We start from the raw sequence: 16,931 nt of genomic DNA on the forward strand, positions 1-16,931 counted from the left end.
TGTTTCATCAAAGATACCGTGGATGATACAGCTCCTTTAATGAGCAGGTAAGAAATCCCTTGAACTTCAACCTGAAACCATTCCCTGACCCTAGCCTGATGTTTAGGCTGGGTAGGTAAGGTGTATTTTAAATTTCTTTGGGCCAGAAGTGCCTTTTGTAATTTCTGACACAGTCACGAAGGCTTCATCTAGCTTTTTCTTTCTTACATACCATGCAATACCTGTGCCCTTTGCACATTCTCATCCAGCTGGATAGAACTACCAATGTTTCATCAAAGATACCGTGGATGATACAGCTCCTTTAATGAGCAGGTAAGAAATCCCTTGAACTTCAACCTGAAACCATTCCCTGACCCTAGCCTGATGTTTAGGCTGGGTAGGTAAGGTGTATTTTAAATTTCTTTGGGCCAGAAGTGCCTTTTGTAATTTCTGACACAGTCACGAAGGCTTCATCTAGCTTTTTCTTTCTTACATACCATGTAAGAAAGAAAAATACATACATACATACCTGTGCCCTTTGCACATTCTCATTGAGTTTGGAGAGAAAGCAAATACAGTGCTGTTACCTTGCAGTTTTGAAGCCTGTGGAGCTAATTTCTAGGACCTCATCTGGAGAAGTTGATCTTCTTTGCTGGTTCTGGCTCAGAATTTGGAAACTGAGCTGCTAATAAATAAGCATAGGCTCATCCCAATGCCAGAGACATAGTTGGAAGAGAAAAGGGAGGGAGACTGGAAGTGACAGTGCAAAGCTGTGATGAGTTAAAGGCCTGATGGCACCATGATGAAGAAGCAAGTGGCTCCTCACAGATGGGGGTTTTATCTCTTAAAGATCTTGCTCACTCCTTGGCTCTGCTCCTCAGCTGAGCAATGTGCTTAACCCTGCAGTTGCCTAGAACATGCAGCTTGGGGCATTTCACTGTTTTCCTGCACTACAGCCTACTCAGACAATCCAGGCCAAAAATGTTTCCTGTTGTTATAAATAAGTGAACCGCTGGAGGAGCTTCTTTTAAAATTGTAAAACTAGAGGTGGAAATTGCATAAATGACGGTGATCTCCATTCATTTGTGGTTGTGAGGACCAGCTCTGGACAGCAGACGGGTTAGAAACAAAGAGACAGCCTCTGCTTGAAGACAGATTCAACTTCTTTTGGCTCCTTCATTGTAAGGACATGCTCTGCTGATGGAGAGGCAAAAGGTGAAGCTGAAGTGGCAGCAAAAAATTAGAAAAAATAACACTGATTAGACAAGTGTCACGAGGTTGAATCTTTCCACCTTCCTGTCACATAAATTTTCCACAAGTATCTTGGGAAGCAGGTTAGCTGCCTGTAGGGTAGTTCCTGAGATATTGATGGCCAGTGCTTGCGTTTCTGAAATAGCCTCTATGTGTAACTTCAGCTACAGAAAAAACCCTCAGAATGGCTAGTCTGGTAAAGGTTATTAGCACAGTGCTGGTGAGCCAGGTGGTGTGATATTAATGGTCTGGGAGATGCAAGAGGCCAGACCAGATGTTGAATCTCCTTTGAGTTTTCATTTTCCTTCAGCTTATGTGTGGACTAGCAAATAGATGCATATCTAGCATTGAAGTGGTATATGCTGGTAGGTGAGCAACAAATCTAACCGCTTGTAGAACAGAGAATTAAATTTTAATGTTAGGACCATGTAAAGCTTGACTTTGAAATTTTGTTAAAACAGTTCCTGTTATTGTTTGGCATCTGATTATTAGCAGGGCAGTTGGAAGGCATTGCATGTGTTGGTACTGGGCAGCCCCACTCACTGACTTGGATTAGCAATCAATGACAAATGGCTCAGCCAGAGAAAGCATGATCTCCATTTAAATGGCTTGTGAGCGTAGGAGAGCTGTGCTGTAATTTAACATGGGAGGGAGGAGCATCAGGAGGATGTTGAACCTTCAGGTGGTGTCAGAATATTGACAAAAAAAATCATGCGTTGTGTTAGGAATCTGTACATATGTGGAAGTGATGGTTGTCCTTCCCAAAAATGTGTGGTCTTGTCCTTCTGCAAGCTGCATGGCACGGTGTATTGCTGAGCTGCACTCTGAGAATTTCAGGGGGGGATGTGTGTGTCAAGCAGCCCATGCAAACAAAGGATTGGGGTAGACATCCCTGAAATGCAATGGGGAAACCTCTTCCCCAACAGGGATTTAATGGCTACAAGAGTACACTCTTTTCTTCTCCCCAGGTTGGGTTCTTTCCACTCTGTAATCCTTGCCCAGATGTGTGGGGAGGGAAGCATGCCAAGGAAACTTCAATTCATTAGTCATCCTAAAGCGTGCTAGAAATCTCCTTGGTCTTGCTGGAGGTACAGTGTTGCCTATACTTTGTTAGCATTGCAGTGAGCTCCAGCTCCCTTTCCAAATGCACTCATAATCACTAAACGGGATGTTTTGGAATAAACTTTCAGACCATACAAGCTTTTGTGAAAGCATAGCATTCCAACAGTGTAATTAGTATGTCAGCTAACAGACCTATCCAAAGGCTTATTTGCTATCCAGGCTGTTTTACAGTGCAAGAGCCATGCTTCTGTGATCTGTTTGTTTTTTATGGCAGTGCCTAAGGCCCCGCTGAGATCAGGGTCCTGTTGTGCTAGACATTTAGGCCCCGTCTCCAGAGAATGGAAGTCTACATGGGGAACAGACAAAGGAAACGCTGTTCAGATCTGGGTGGTGGAGGAGGGGAAGGGAAGTAACTAAGACTTGGAAACTGGGGAGGGAAAAACTCCTCCCACGTAAAGAATTGGTCTGGTTCGCAGCTCTCTTATGGAGAGCTCCCCAAAGCTGGGCCAGCTCCCCAGCTGCAGGACCATCCTCTTTCTCAGTTTGCAGTGAATGTGCAGCCTCTGTGCTCCATCACTGACCTTTCCTAAAGCAAGCAAGCAAAAGTGCTTTGAGAGAAGGGGAAAGAAAATTTTTTAAAAATCCTAAAAATGACCCCTTAAAAAAGCCGTCAATCTGCCAAGAGTGAGATCCTGAAAAGTGAGAGATTGCAAAATGCCTGAATTGAAGGTTCTCTGTTGAAGGTTTTCAGAGTGATTGGGGAATAGCAGGAGATACATCAAAGTGTAGCACTTGCAGCAGGCTCTGGCCAGGTGTAGTTACAGGCAGTCCAGCATTTCCTCTTTTGGTAGCCTTGTGCTGGGGAGAGGGAAGGGTTTAATCTAGCATTCACTCATAGGGTAAGCTTAAGTGACTCCCTGTTGAAAAGATAAACACTGTGCCTCTATATCATCTGTCTAGCAGGTTTAGGTAATCCTTTACTGTGCTGCTTATTTAGTTTAAATGGTGCTGTATTGTGTAATGCATGTGTGTTTGTAACGGAGGGTCTGCAAATCTCAGCTTTTTGCCCAAGGACAGCATTACTCTTGCCCTTGTTTCATGGTTGATTTATTCCTAATGGAAAGGAGTAAGCCTCACAATGAGCTATTTGTCTTTTCTCAGCTCCATGAAATGTATGTAGATTGACAGCTCTTCTGTATCTCACATCATTAATTTGCCTTGCTAACCTTTATTTAGCATCAAAAGATCAACTTCCCTGATTGTTGCCAGCAAATCTGTGCTTAGTGCCTGCTCTGGCTTTGTTTAAGCTTCAGGAGACAGAAAGGAGAGTCAGAAAATGAAAATATTTATGTACTGGGACTTTGACTTACTGTGCACTTAACTGTACCTTCCTGGAGGCAGACCAGCATCTGAAGCTGCCACAGCGTGGCCTTTTTCCATCAGAAGGGTGTTAATAGAAACATGGCTGTTGAAGCTCCCATAGCACAAGACTAACTTAGTGAGGTGTTTCTGGTTTCTTGGGACAGTGATTCTCTGCTATGAGCCTAGCCTGCCTTTCCAGTCTGTAAGGAACAACCAAAGCCTAAACATCAGTTCTTCAAAGTCAAGATCCAAGGTGAGGCAACCAAGGAAGCTGCAGGGAAATCACGTGCTTACTGTGAAAAAAAACTCCTGCAAAGGTGCTTGAGCCAAGTGTGTACCCTTTGTATCCAGAGGATAAGCCAGAATGAGTAGAAATTAATGCTTAGTTACTTGGCTGTATGGAAAGTATTTTCTGCAATGTAGGAGTGGTTTTGAGCTGGGGGGAAGCCATCTTACCTGAGCTTTTTGCCTCAGTATTTTCCTTTCCATCTTCTCTTATGCTGCTGATGCGCCTTTTTGTTAGAGCTGATGGACAGAGATACCCCAGTTATTCCTGCTTGTTTTTTAAAGTCTGCATGGATGATCTCAGTTTCCCCTTCCTTAAAGATCAATACCTCCTTTTGTTTCACCTGCACAGGCTCTACTCATTGTCTGGGACTTCATGATGAGTGAAGATAAAAGGCAAATCTTTTTTTCCTTTTTTTTTTTTTTTTTTTATTTTTTCCAGTTTTCCATAATCTGCTCCAAATGGGACTAGTTCAGCTTCTCACTGAACAAAATATAGTAACAAGTCTAAGTTTCTAAATTTTAGAGCAGGCTGGAAAAACCCTTCAGAAAACAGCGCATTGGGTTTGTAATCTCTTCTGGGGCGTGTCAGTGATACTGTTGCCCATGTATGTCCCTGTTGAGTACAATGTAGGTTATGAATTGGCAGCGTGCTAACGCACTGGCTGCTCTTGTTGCCAGCTATTCATCACTCTGGTGCTCATTTCCGAAGCTGTCATTTCCTGCAGCCGTGTGCAGCAGCTCTTTGAGGCTCAGCTCCCGGGGTCACTGCAGAAACACGGCTTGAATGGAGCTCAGGAGAAAGGCAGTGAAGCGGCGTCAGAGAGAGAGCAGAGCGTTGGACGTGGCTTACATCCGTGTTTGTGATAACATTGCATCTGGGCTACCATCTAGCCAGATCTAGCTAATAAATAGCGCTGGCCACAAGTTGTAGTTGGACAGCAGAGCTTCAAGGAACAGCCAGGACTTGGAAATGGTCATTTGTGAGATGGTTATCTGAGTGCTGCACAGCCGTGCTGCAAAACCGAGGTGTCCCTGCTCCTTTAGCAGGAGTATTGTGGTTCAGAAGGAGCCCACAAAAGCTGTTTGTAAAAGCCAGAATTTTTAATCTGGTGACTCAGCTGTGCTTCAGACTGAACTGATATCACTGTGTGATTGCTTTATCCTCAGATTTCTGCTGGATATTCTGTAGCCTTTGTTCATTGCTTCAAGCTCTTGTGTAGCGTTGCTCTGTTCTGTCCTGACATAACCAAAGTGTGCCTCAGAGGCAGCAAATGTATTTTTAAATGAATATGGAATTCCTGTATGATCTTGACTCTAGCACCTGCAGTGCTGTTTTGTACTGTGCTAGGTTTTGTTCCTGGTTCTCAGACTCTTTATTCTGATTCTGTGTGATTATGAGGAATTCCCATAAGCAACTGACACCACACTCTCTACAGACTTCAGAATAAGAAATTTAAACAAGAGCAACTTTTGTGGATCTGCATGGGAAGTAAATATTGGCCATTCTTTGCTGCCTGTGAAGGCCATTTCCTATCAGCTGGGGTTAGGGGTCTGTAACTTTTTAAACTACTAGGAAGTAATTTGTAATCTTTGGACAAGACTACTATGAGGCCCGTTTGAAAGCTTATTCATGTTTTCCTAAAGAAAGCTTGGACACAAAATGTGTTTGCTTTAAGATTAAGTCCTGTGAATGTAAAGGAAATTACTTGTGAGCTTGATGGTTGCACCCCGTTGGCTGACCACAGAAAATACAATCCCACAACTGGTCATGACTGATGGAGTCTCCCTTGGCTTCCAGTGCCCCGTGGGGTGGAAAGCCATCTGTTTGCATGCCTTTACTGGAATCTCTTGTTCATGGCTCTGGAAAATTTGCTGCAGGCACTGACTACGCTGGCGTAGCCTTTCTGAAGGCAGTGCATTATTTTTCTGCCATGGGTTAGGTTTGCCCACCAAATTTCTGTATATTTTGCCCTCTCTGCTGGAGTCCTTCTCTCTCTGCACCCCAGCCAAACCCACTTGGTTGGGAGCCTTTGTAAATTACTGATATATGTAAACATGATGACAACAACATCAATTTGGCAGGTTCATTAAAGCCTCATGTCTATAGATTTCAACCTTTAAATGATGGGCTGCTGGACAGGAGATGGGGGACAGGCTTTAAGGAGGGTGGCAGATGGATTTTTTTGCTTAACTATCCTACTTAAGCATCATCTTTCTAACAATAGCAATACAAAAAGAAATACAGGACTGAAGTACTTTTGGAGGAGAAAATTAATGGTTCTGGGCTGTAATTGGATATGGAGGAAGGAAGGAAGGTACCCCAGGAACTTCCCATGATCAGGAAGGTTGTACTGGAAGATGTTAGCAGCAGACAGTATCCTCACTGCTCAACTTCTGGGACTGGCTGAAGTAAACAAAACTTTAGGGGAAGGGAAAGAAGAAAGAAAGAAACCCTCCAGTAGCACTTGTTACCCATAGCGACTTAACGCAGAACTTCTTGTACTGGATATTCAGTCTGTGTGATCTCCACAATCTTACCTTGCCTTGTGGTTACTGAAATCACAAATCCTTAATCTTTGAAGGATCAGTGTAAATCTGTCACTTCCTAAGAGAAAAGAATTCAAGAGAAGATGAAAATAGATGTATAGTATGACCAGAACTTTAAGTCAGACAGGAAATGTAGTATCCAAATAGATCAGATGGGGGGAAAAAAAGGAAGATCTGTGATCAGTAACCAAGTATTTTCTGTAATGACTGAGTTGGTACTGCAGGTAGGACATACACAGATGCATTGGACTATGTGGACTGAAGCTGACATTGCACAGACAGTTTCACCATTAGGTGTTCATGAAAGTAAAGCAGGAAGGGAAAGATTATTTAAAGTTTATTTTTAGAAGGCATTAGGATGTTTGAGCCTTGGAAAACATTTTTTTTTCCAGCTTCTTGGGTGCTGACTCACCTGTAGAACTGGCTGACTTGATTGCTCTGTGGATCCTCTAAAGTGAGGGGTCTGGGGATGCTGGCCAACACCCTGGGCATGTTGGCTGTGTGTGTTTTGGAGTTGGACATGAGCAGGCTTAGCAAATGGTGCTTTCATCTTCTATCTTCTCCTGTCTTGGGGAGACTGGAGTACTTCACGGTTTAAGAGAAGCTGGTGACGTGGAATGTGGTGGGACTTGATCTGGGAATTACAGGCAATGTCAAAGACTTTTCCATAAATGTTAATGTAGGTAGTGTGTTGATTCCCTTGCTTTAAGAGCACAATGTGTAATTTGTACTGGATTATGTGATGGCTTTGTGGATGTACGTGCCAATTCTAGAAAACGTGTTTGGCAGATTCCTTTGTTCCAGCTGTGTCAATACACAAATCTGAGGCCATTTTTTAAACAGGGAGGGGAAGCCCCTGGGTAACAATTGGGCCCTAGCAAATAGCTGCAGATATAGCACTTGGAGTCCATGGCTATCAGTTTGTATTATCCGAACACAAAGATAAACAGTGTGCTGTACTTGAACAACTCCCTATACACACAGACACAAGAAGTGTGTGTCACTCTAATGAGAGATAAATATATAAGTATTTTGCCAAGACTTCTCTGGAAGTCTTGTTGCCTACTAGCTTATAAGATTTGAATAAATACAGTACTGTGGTATTTCCTAGTTGTCTAATACTCGGAATATCCATCGTCTCTGCTAGTGATGTAACTCATAAAGTATTAGAGCTGAGTTGTATATTATCCAGTTTTCTCTTTTCCCATGAACTTTTCCCATGTTCTGATCACTTCTGTTTTTTCCAAAAGTACTAGGAAACACAATTCCAATCTGAGCAGAAGACAAGGATAATATGTGTTTGAGAGCAGAGGTCAGGGTGTGAATTTCCACACAGATACATGTGTATTTATGCATATAATGTCATGTGAAACCAACTCGAGCAAGCTAGGTATTTCAGCCAGGATCTGTGATGCACTGAAGGACTCTGTATCAAACACTTAAGTACATACCTAGTCTGTTGGTTCGGCCCAGGAAGAACCTGTGTGGCACCCTTAACTGGCATGTTAATTCACATGCAGTGGGCTCTCCATGCCTGCCAGCTCTGCAGCCGTAGGAGCAGCAGCAATGGGATTTGCTAACAGCACAGCTGAGAAGTCTCTGTCTACAAATGTCACAAGATTGGCAGTAGAAGTGTAGGAAGAAGACAGACTGGAAAGATTAGGACAGCAAATCCAGCTAGTTACCTTAATAACCTGTCACTGCAGGAAGAGTATGTTACAGCACCCAAACTCTGGGATTCACTTCTGTTTTCCTTGTGCTTAGTAACACCTGAAGCAGTGCAAGGACTGCAATTCCCTATGCTGCTGCTGAGCTCTAAGCATTTGCAGTTGCTATCAAATATTGGTGAAGAAAGCAAACTGTGGTCTCAGCTCTTGGCCTTTTGTTCCAGCTTTTAGCTCTGTAAGGCAAAATGCTGTCCTGTTAATAGCCAAAAAATGATATCAACAAATTTCAGCCTTCCAGAAGTCTCCACCTCCCCCTGCTCCTCATCTTCTCCCTCTCCTCAGGAAGCTCTCAAATGTTGTTTCAATCAACAAATTAAGCAAAAACTGCTGCAGCCTGTACTGATGAGAACATAACTCAGCTTTCAGACCCTCCCTAAGGAGGGAAAGAAAAGTGTTTCCAGGGCAGTCCTTGTGTGCATTGGGTTGTCAGGGTTCCAGAGTGATACTCTTAAAGGTTTCTATTACATTTTTGTAGGGACACCGTAAATTTTTAGTTGAACACAAGGCACAGGAGTGTGCAGCCTCTCATCCTCCTTCATTGTGCACTCTCCTCACTAAATATTAAAACTATTACTCAGTTTTAAATACTGAAGGTAGCTTGCTGGGCAGACACTAGCGTGTGGCTCTGTGGCCACTGTTGAATAGGTGTGTGGTTTCTAAAGTATATCCTTCAGATGTTGGGGTTATTGGCACCAGGAGCAAAATGTTTGCTTATTACCTTTTAAATCTTAACTGTCTTCTTTAAACAAGAAGTGCTCTTTGAAAAAAAAAAAAAAAAAAAAAAAGGCAGAGTTTCAGTGTTTGTATTTCTTCATTCATTTTTTTAACACTGTGGTAGAAGACCTTCTTTCATAGCCCATATAGAATCTCCAAATTCCCATGCCAGGCTACCAGGAAAGGAGGGACAGGTGTGATCCTTTTTTCACTTTTCTCTTACATGAAAAAAAAAGCCAACAGCTCTGCCCTATCACAGCACTGTGGGCTCTTGGGGTATTTCAGCAGCAAATTAAAGAGCTCTTGGTGCTAAGCAGTGCTTGGGGTGCTGAATTTTATTCCTGAGTTCCTAAAGCAGCATTTAGTACCTAGAGTGCAAACACAATAGTTGCAAGGCAACAGCCTTCACTCTTGAATGTTAGAGCAATCAGGCACAGACATTTGGGGTGGCAACACTTCCTGTTGGAGGCAGGGTTTCCCATGTGAACCACACTCCCAGCATGTAGCTCTAGGACATGAACTGACTGGAAGGATCATAATACGTGGTTGATCTGGAATCCTAATCTATGGCCCATAAATATGTGGCACATAAAAGGCTATGAAGCTGTGCTGTGTGTCTTAATTGTGTTTGAGCAGGATATCTTCCACTAAGATCTTTCTTCCTGGGGCATGTCTTTGGGCCCCACTTTCATCTCTAAAACAAGACAAACATTGCTCCATGGTTGAGTGGTGGCTGCAGTGAAGACTGCAGTGCACACAGGCTGGGAAACATTATGTGTTTTGAGGTGAAAGCTGCCTTTAATATTTCACCAGCTTTAAAAATTCATCCTAAAATGACAGCCTTAGTCTGCCTTGCAGTGAGTCGTTCACAGACTTCCGTACCCTCAACTGCAGTCAGCTCTGTGCTAGAAAGACCTCTTGCATATATCTCCATATTTCAAAGAAAGATGCCTCTTCTATGAATTGTAAGAATAAAACTCTCAGCAACTGGAGACTGGCCTTCATGTGAATTCAGTGGTTTCAACCTTGTGCCTTTTCCAAGTGTGTGGGACTGAAGAAGCCTTTTACAGAGAGCAGAGCCAGCATGGACAATGGTAGCGTCTAACAGCACACAGACACAGGAGCAAGTGTGAGAATAAGGTTACTGCAGAAAATCCCTCTTGTAAAAGCTACTTCTGGTGCCTTTATACATCTGCTTCTACATATTCATCAGAGCTCTGTCAGAGGCAATTACTGAGACTGCCCTATGTGTATCAAATATATATGTACTGTGTGGCAAGAGCTTTGGAGGGGTGGAAAAAGCAAGTGTCTTCAACTGTGCAGCAGCACCCTTATCTTAGCTGTTTTAAATGAAGTAGATCATATCTCTGAAGGGAAGTAATCAGCCATGTGCATGAAAAGATCTGTGTGACTGGTCTGGAAGTGACCTAATTGCACCTAGTTCTGCTTTGTAGGACAATTTATGTTGTTGGATCAAAAAACCTCTCGAGAGAGTTCCAGGGCAGAAGGACTTAAAAATTAACAGCTCTCTGAAGCCCGTAGACCATGTGTCAAATGTACCAGACTGCTGCTTGAGTGGGATATTTCCAAGACTCTTGAGAGGTGGAGTGTTACTTAAGTATTTGTTTAGAATAATGCGTAGTCTACTCATGCTGGAGAAATAGCCATGCCCTTTTACAGGATTGCTTTCAGTCCTGTTTACTTTAGTTAAGCTCATAAAATGACAGTCAAAGTCTACAGAGAAATTAATGGTTGAGGAGAGAATTAGAAACCAAAGTTCAGCATGATCCTGCAATTTTACGTATTCAGTGTTTTATACCATCTTGTGATCAGACAGGCTTCAATGGGAATAGCTTGTTCTCCTATTGATGTGTATCATCCATGAAGTATGGGTGGGTAAGGATGCATGCAAACATGAGAAAAACTGGCATAAAATACGCTCCTTTAACTATGCTCCACTGGTTTCCCATGATGCATGTTGTGGCTAACATTTGCTTAATTATTTTGCTTTTGCAAAAGCCTTTCGGGAAGAGGACTGGGAATACAATTATATGCAAGAACATGATTTTTTTGAACTCCAAGTATTTTTGTCATTTAGTCATTCTCCAGTGTGACCAATCCAATTTTGCAATCACCATCTTGCTTGTCAAGTGGAGCTGGTTGTTTCTTGGTAACTTGTGAAATGCCTGGGAGTTATCTGAGCCTAGGTGGACTCTGTGAATGAGGAGATATCTTGGCTGCTGCAGCTTAGAGACGTTGACAGATGCCAACCAAAGCAACAACATATGTGGGGACAAAATTACGTTCCTACCTTAAAAAATTATGTTCTTGGGTTAGTGTTAAGGCAGTTAGAGTAATGCAGCAAAGCTCAAGTTGAACTTGGTCTGGACACAGTGGCTACAGCTCCCTTTGTGCCTCTGTGGAGCTCAAACTCCCTTTAAATCCTCTTCGGAGATGAGGGCTTGGGAGTCTCAGTCTAGACATCCATGCCACATCAGTGTTAGAGTTGTTTTGGTGCCTGAGAGCCAGGGGCACCTGTAAGGGTTAACTCAAGCTGTAAAGCACTGCCTAATTTTTACAGATGGTGTGAGTGCAAGAGTGAACCTCAGTCTGGCTTGGCAGTGCACAGAGATAACTTTACATAATTCCCTGCAGATGTTGTTACAGAATGGTTTTAATAATGAATTGTGAAGTCAAGCTAGACTCCAGCATAGAAGGAGAACTCAAAATAAATGCAATGTTTTGTTCTGTGTTTCAAAAGCAAGTTTTCTGTGATGCTCTGGGTTGGGAAGGATGGCAGGGGACGTGACAAGGGATTCTTTGCAAAAAGTTTGGGCTGTAATGGTGCAAACTAAGACAATTCTGTCTAATTTGTCTGCAAACCATGAATACCCATGAACCTGAGGGTGAGAGGGGGAAGAGGTGATGGTACCAAATGGCAGCTGCCCTAATGCTTCTAATGAGGGGGTGGTGCAGAGCAGTTACTGCATGATCATCCCAGCAGAGTTCTGCAGTTTGTGGCTGTCATGCACAGGCTGTGTTGAGGAGCTTGTCTGCACTGCAGCCATTTTCTGCTAGGAGTCAATTCTTGCACTGTGCTGTAATTTCCTTTCTGTAGGGTTATGGCTTGGATATGCCATTATAATTTAGGTTTTGGTTTCATAAGGGATGTGCTGCCTCAACAGTGGTTGCTTGGCCACTCTGAGGCTTTGCACATCATCCTTGTGAGCACCCGTTGGTGACTTCTCTGCTACCATGGGGTGTTGCTGGAAGCTTCTCAGTCTTCTCAGTTGTTGAATCTGTTTAAGTAAAACACACATTTTTCTGTTGGCATGCTGTTTCAATGGGCTGTATTAAAGCCTTTCTTCTGTCCTTCTGAGAAGCTTGAAATTGGGGAAGAGAATTTCAGAGTGGAGGGCTGGTTTTCCCTGAACTTGGACAAATGCTGTGATTTCTCAGTAGCTGCAGAGGTTTCTCATTTATATTTTACCCTTGTGCAGAGTTTATAAAGGAAATCTTTAGAAAGAAATTATAGCTTTCATGAGTTCTGTGGCCATTAGGAGCTTTAGCCTGAGTCATGTTTAGATGGACGGAGGCTCAGCTACACTATGGCCACAAGCAAAAGATCTAAACTTGGCTCTAAGGCTAATGAGCCAAAGCAGAGGAGCTGTATTGTGAAATGGGCTAGCATGGGGTTGGTGTCAAGGAACTGCCATCCAGCCCTCCACAGGTGGTTTTACCATGGTTTGAATTTGGCCCAAATATACATTTTTCAGTGTAGGCAAGTCCTTTTTGCATGTGTTTAATTTCTTTCCGAGGAAGAGTTTAGGTAAACTATTCCAGTCTAATTAATATCAGTTGGAAGCCAGCTTCTCACATTTTGTGCCTAATTATGAGTGTATGTTAAACTGTGTCTGCTACCCATGTTGATATGTTATTGGTGAAATCAGGAACAACCATGAAGAAGTGTTTTTGAAACGGTCTGGCAGATCCTGTGTGTTCACTGCTGTGGGCTTCGTGGCAGGAGAATCCACCTCCTGCTGAGGGAGAATAACTAAATTTAAACTTTCCAACCATGAGCCTTGTGAAGCAAAGTTTCCAAACCTCTGCTGGGCCAGAAGATGGAAATCTGTGTCTGAATTTGGAGAGTAAATAAATAGAGCTGCCTAGGAGCTGCCTGGGGGCGTGTGAGGGGTTGCTGCTTGGGGTACATTGTCTCCCAGCCACATGCCCCAGGGAGGAAAGCAAGGGTTGGTAGCTACTGTTATCTGGTAAAATCTTCCGTGACAGGATTTGGCATGAACTTGGGTGACTTTTAGCATGAACACTTGAGCATTGTTTCAGCGGGGTGGTTTTTCTCTTACAGACAGTTGCATGTGGCATGGCAGCAGAGCCCAGACCTTCCTTTTCCCCTCGCTGGGCTGGGCTGTGGAATCCCAGCTGTGGGAGGGATGTGTGGCCACCTCACACTCACTAGTGTTGGTGCCCATCTCTTTACAGACCAGGCTGGCACCTTTGCTGTTCACAGGCAGGCTTCTGTGAAATTTGCTGTGCTCAGGACAGCCATCAAAGTGTAAACTGTTCTGAGGTGCATGTGCAGAAATTGCTGTTTTCCCAGCTCCCTTTGGGGAAGCTGGAAGGGTGGTAATGGACAACAGTTTGCATGGTCCTGACAAAGCAGCTTATGTTTTCTGGGGAAACTGGAGTGTCACAGACAACAACAGAAGTGGTTTGCTTACCTGTTAGACTTTTTATTTTCCTGTTGTAATAACTCAGACCTTATCTGAATGGAGGAGAATCTAGTTGTGCATTTATCTGAGAGCAGCAAGTTCTTGGGTGAGTGAGCCTATGTCAAAATCATTGGAGGATTCAATAAATCCATGTAATCAAGCAAGAAAATAGGCAAGGGTAGTTATAGTTGGAATGCGTTTAATCTGAAACTGGCATGCATATAATTGTATTTGTCCATCCACAGATATGACCTAAAGGTTATATCCATATATATTGCTGAATACCTAACATTTTTGTAGATACTGGTTAAAACTTGGATGTTCAGGTGGGAAGACAAATAACTAGTGCTTATGGCCTCAAGACAGATTTCAGTTGGTTTTTCTGTCTTTATTTCTGTTCTGTGCAGTACTTTCCAGCTTCCCAGGGTATTGAATTCAGGTCATCTTTATTAAACACCAGCTGTGGTTACAAGTGCTCTAGAAGCACTTTTAGATCCTGTTCTGAAATCTGTGCTCTTCTGTGAATGTCTTTGCTGTTTCCTTCATTTGCCTTTTATAATACTTCATATTAGAATTTGGGCAGTGCTTGTGCTGTTTCACATTTGTGCACATGTGCATATTTACATATACAAAGTGTTTTGATACTGTAGATGTGCTTATAGCAAGACCAGCTTGGAGCAACTGACTTAGAGAATTTCAGTCAAAGTTGTCATGGATGGACTTTGAATTTCTTAAAATAAATTGATATTTGCTTCATTGCACCCTTTTTCTGTGATATAATAGCACTGAACCCTTTCTTGTTCTAAGAAGCTGCAGAATACCTCAAACATGCACCAAAGCTGCTGACTCTGTCATCTTCTCTGTAGCATTTTACTATTCTTGTTTCTCTAAATGTTGACTGAGAAACTTCTTTTGCTTCTTTTTGTAGGTTGGTGGTTTGTGAGCACAGCAGAGGAGCAGGGATGGGTCCCTGCTACATACCTGGAATCCCAAAATGGAACCAGAGATGATTCTGACATCAACACATCTAAATTTGGGGAAGGTATGGAAAGCTTTTTCTTATCAAGAGAAAACTGGTGTTCTCTTGCTTTATGCTTTTTTCCCCCCAAGTGAGAGCTTCTAATTGGAAGAAGCTGCATAGAAGATGCATCTAGCTTCTAATTGCAAGAAGATAGAGCCACAGGCCATTAAAGGAGTGAGATTTAAGTTTAATGGTTGCTTCTCATTAATTTCCTTTAAATTAATCTTAGAAAATAGTTTCACTGTTGTTTGCTATGGTCTGTGGTTGTGTGGAAAGGTAATTTTATTTGGTATGGTCTCATTCTGTTAAAAGTGAGATGCCATTTGTTATGTAGGTGTATTTAGCCGCACTGCATTCTCTATTTTTTTCTTTTTTTTTTGTACTAAAGATGCTTAATTGAGGTTCCAGAAATGGAATAGTTCAGCATTGCATGTTCCTCAGTTCCATTATGAAAGACTAACCACATCTTAATGGGCTTCTCGTGTAGCAACTGTGTACAAAGGACACTTTTATTATGATTTGCTTTATTCTAGTGAATCTGTTGCTAAATCTAGGTGCTCTTGATGTGACACTTATGTAAAGTGTATGAGGAAACTCAGCTGACCTTTCCTTAGCACAGGCAGAGGCTTAGAGATGTGTTGGGGTCACCATCTGCCCATGAAAACAGCACACAGGCAGAGCCAGGCTTTGTGCCGGGCTCCAAGGGTGACATCTGCAGCTTACTGAAATCTTGGTCTCTGTAACTCATTTTCCCCTGCTCAAGTCTACCCATATCCTGGTTTAGAGACAGACTGGCTGTGGACTGGTAGGCCAGGAACCAGTCTGCTATGATGCAACATCTTAGTGGATGCAAAAGCAGTGAGTAAAGCTTCCCTGTTGTTAAAGAACAAAACTTTACTGCTCTGGTCTGCAGGCACTGAAGAATGCCTTGTCTGTTGGTCTGTAGCTTCCTCCCTTCTCCTGACTCCTAAATACAGTGTGTGCTTGACAGCCTTATAACTTAAACTGCTTTCATTTCATGCTCTCCTCCTCTTTCATGTTGCCCTCCGGAGTGTACTCTGCACAGGGGTGCTGCCACCCAGCAGTCTGTTCTGGGTAATGAAAAACCAATCAAATATTCCTTATCTCCTTCCTCTCGGTCCCTTTTAATCCATTACACTGCTGTCTTCAGCTGTGGTCAGCAGTCCTGCTCCCTGCCTTACTCCAAATCCAGATATGCTGAAACCTGAGACTGCCCTTCCCTTTCTGCTCAGTTCCATCTCAGTGACAGATCTAATTGCATAACTTCTGCAGCTGCTTTTATGTGTCCCAGATTTTGCTTGCTTGCTTGCTTTTTAGTAACTTTGGTTTATGTTGTTAGCCATCTAAGCTGAGACTTCCTCTTTGTTTCTTCCCCTCCAGTTCTTCTTTACTTGGGCTGGTTTTCTCCATATAATTACTTCATAGGAGAAGAAAGAATTACTTGGATTCACTGTCCTTAGAAAGGTGTATCAAAGTGGCTGTACTTAGACAGAAAACTTGCCAGCTTTCTCCAGGTGGGCAGGAGAATGGGGCCCTGATGTAACTGAGGAGGAAGACATTCTAGTGGATTAAGTGCCTTAGCCCCACAATTTAGAGCTTACACAAGTTTCAGAGTGACTCCAACAGATATTGACTTCCTGCAGCTGTGCAGTCTCTGCTCCCCCAACTTGGAAAGCACAGAAACACTGATGTAGGGAGCTTTGTGTATCAGCCCGTTGTCCCTCCCCACTTGAACAGGCCTGGAACAAGTCCACAAGCCAGGCAAACCATGAAGTCTGCTCTGCTGTGGCAAGCCCAGTAAAGATAGCAGGGTGCTAAACACATCTTGCTGATAATTCTGCCTCTACTAATATAGCAGTAATATTTTCATGTATCCCTTTAAATAGCCTGTTTCCTGAGAAAGACAGAAGTGTTTCCTCCCTGCACCTGAGTTTGCACAACATTTTTGTGTGGATGAAGGCAGACTTATTATTACCTGGGCCTGTGTTTAGACCAACACGTCTTGCAAGGCTTGGAAAGCAATCAGAAAGCAATCTAAAGAAACATTTAACAGCTACAGGAGCTGATAAAGTAAACGTGTTAAAATAATATCTGGAAAGGGGTAGATGCTTGTTAATAAGCAACCTTTCTGGTGACTGTGGCATGACCAGCGAAGTCCAAGTCTGGGCAAAATGACAAAATTCAGTATTTTTAAAGAAAAAACCCTGGTTCATACAGAAGCATCACTGT

General features: G+C 42.9%; 1 protein-coding gene across 3 annotated transcripts in view; it reads left to right on the plus strand.

The window, feature by feature from the left end:
* Positions 1 to 16,931, plus strand: part of SH3PXD2A (SH3 and PX domains 2A) — a 247,934-nt gene that overhangs the window by 195,139 nt on the left and 35,864 nt on the right. For all 3 annotated transcript variants that reach the window (XM_041461000.1, XM_041461001.1, XM_041461002.1), the window contains one exon: positions 14,589 to 14,702. In XM_041461000.1, coding sequence (XP_041316934.1) covers positions 14,589 to 14,702 — 114 coding nt within the window. The remainder of the gene's footprint in view (positions 1 to 14,588; positions 14,703 to 16,931) is intronic.

This window comes from Pyrgilauda ruficollis, unplaced genomic scaffold (assembly GCF_017590135.1).
Source record: "Pyrgilauda ruficollis isolate IOZ18807 unplaced genomic scaffold, ASM1759013v1 scaffold15, whole genome shotgun sequence".
Taxonomy (NCBI): Eukaryota; Metazoa; Chordata; class Aves; order Passeriformes; family Passeridae; genus Pyrgilauda; species Pyrgilauda ruficollis.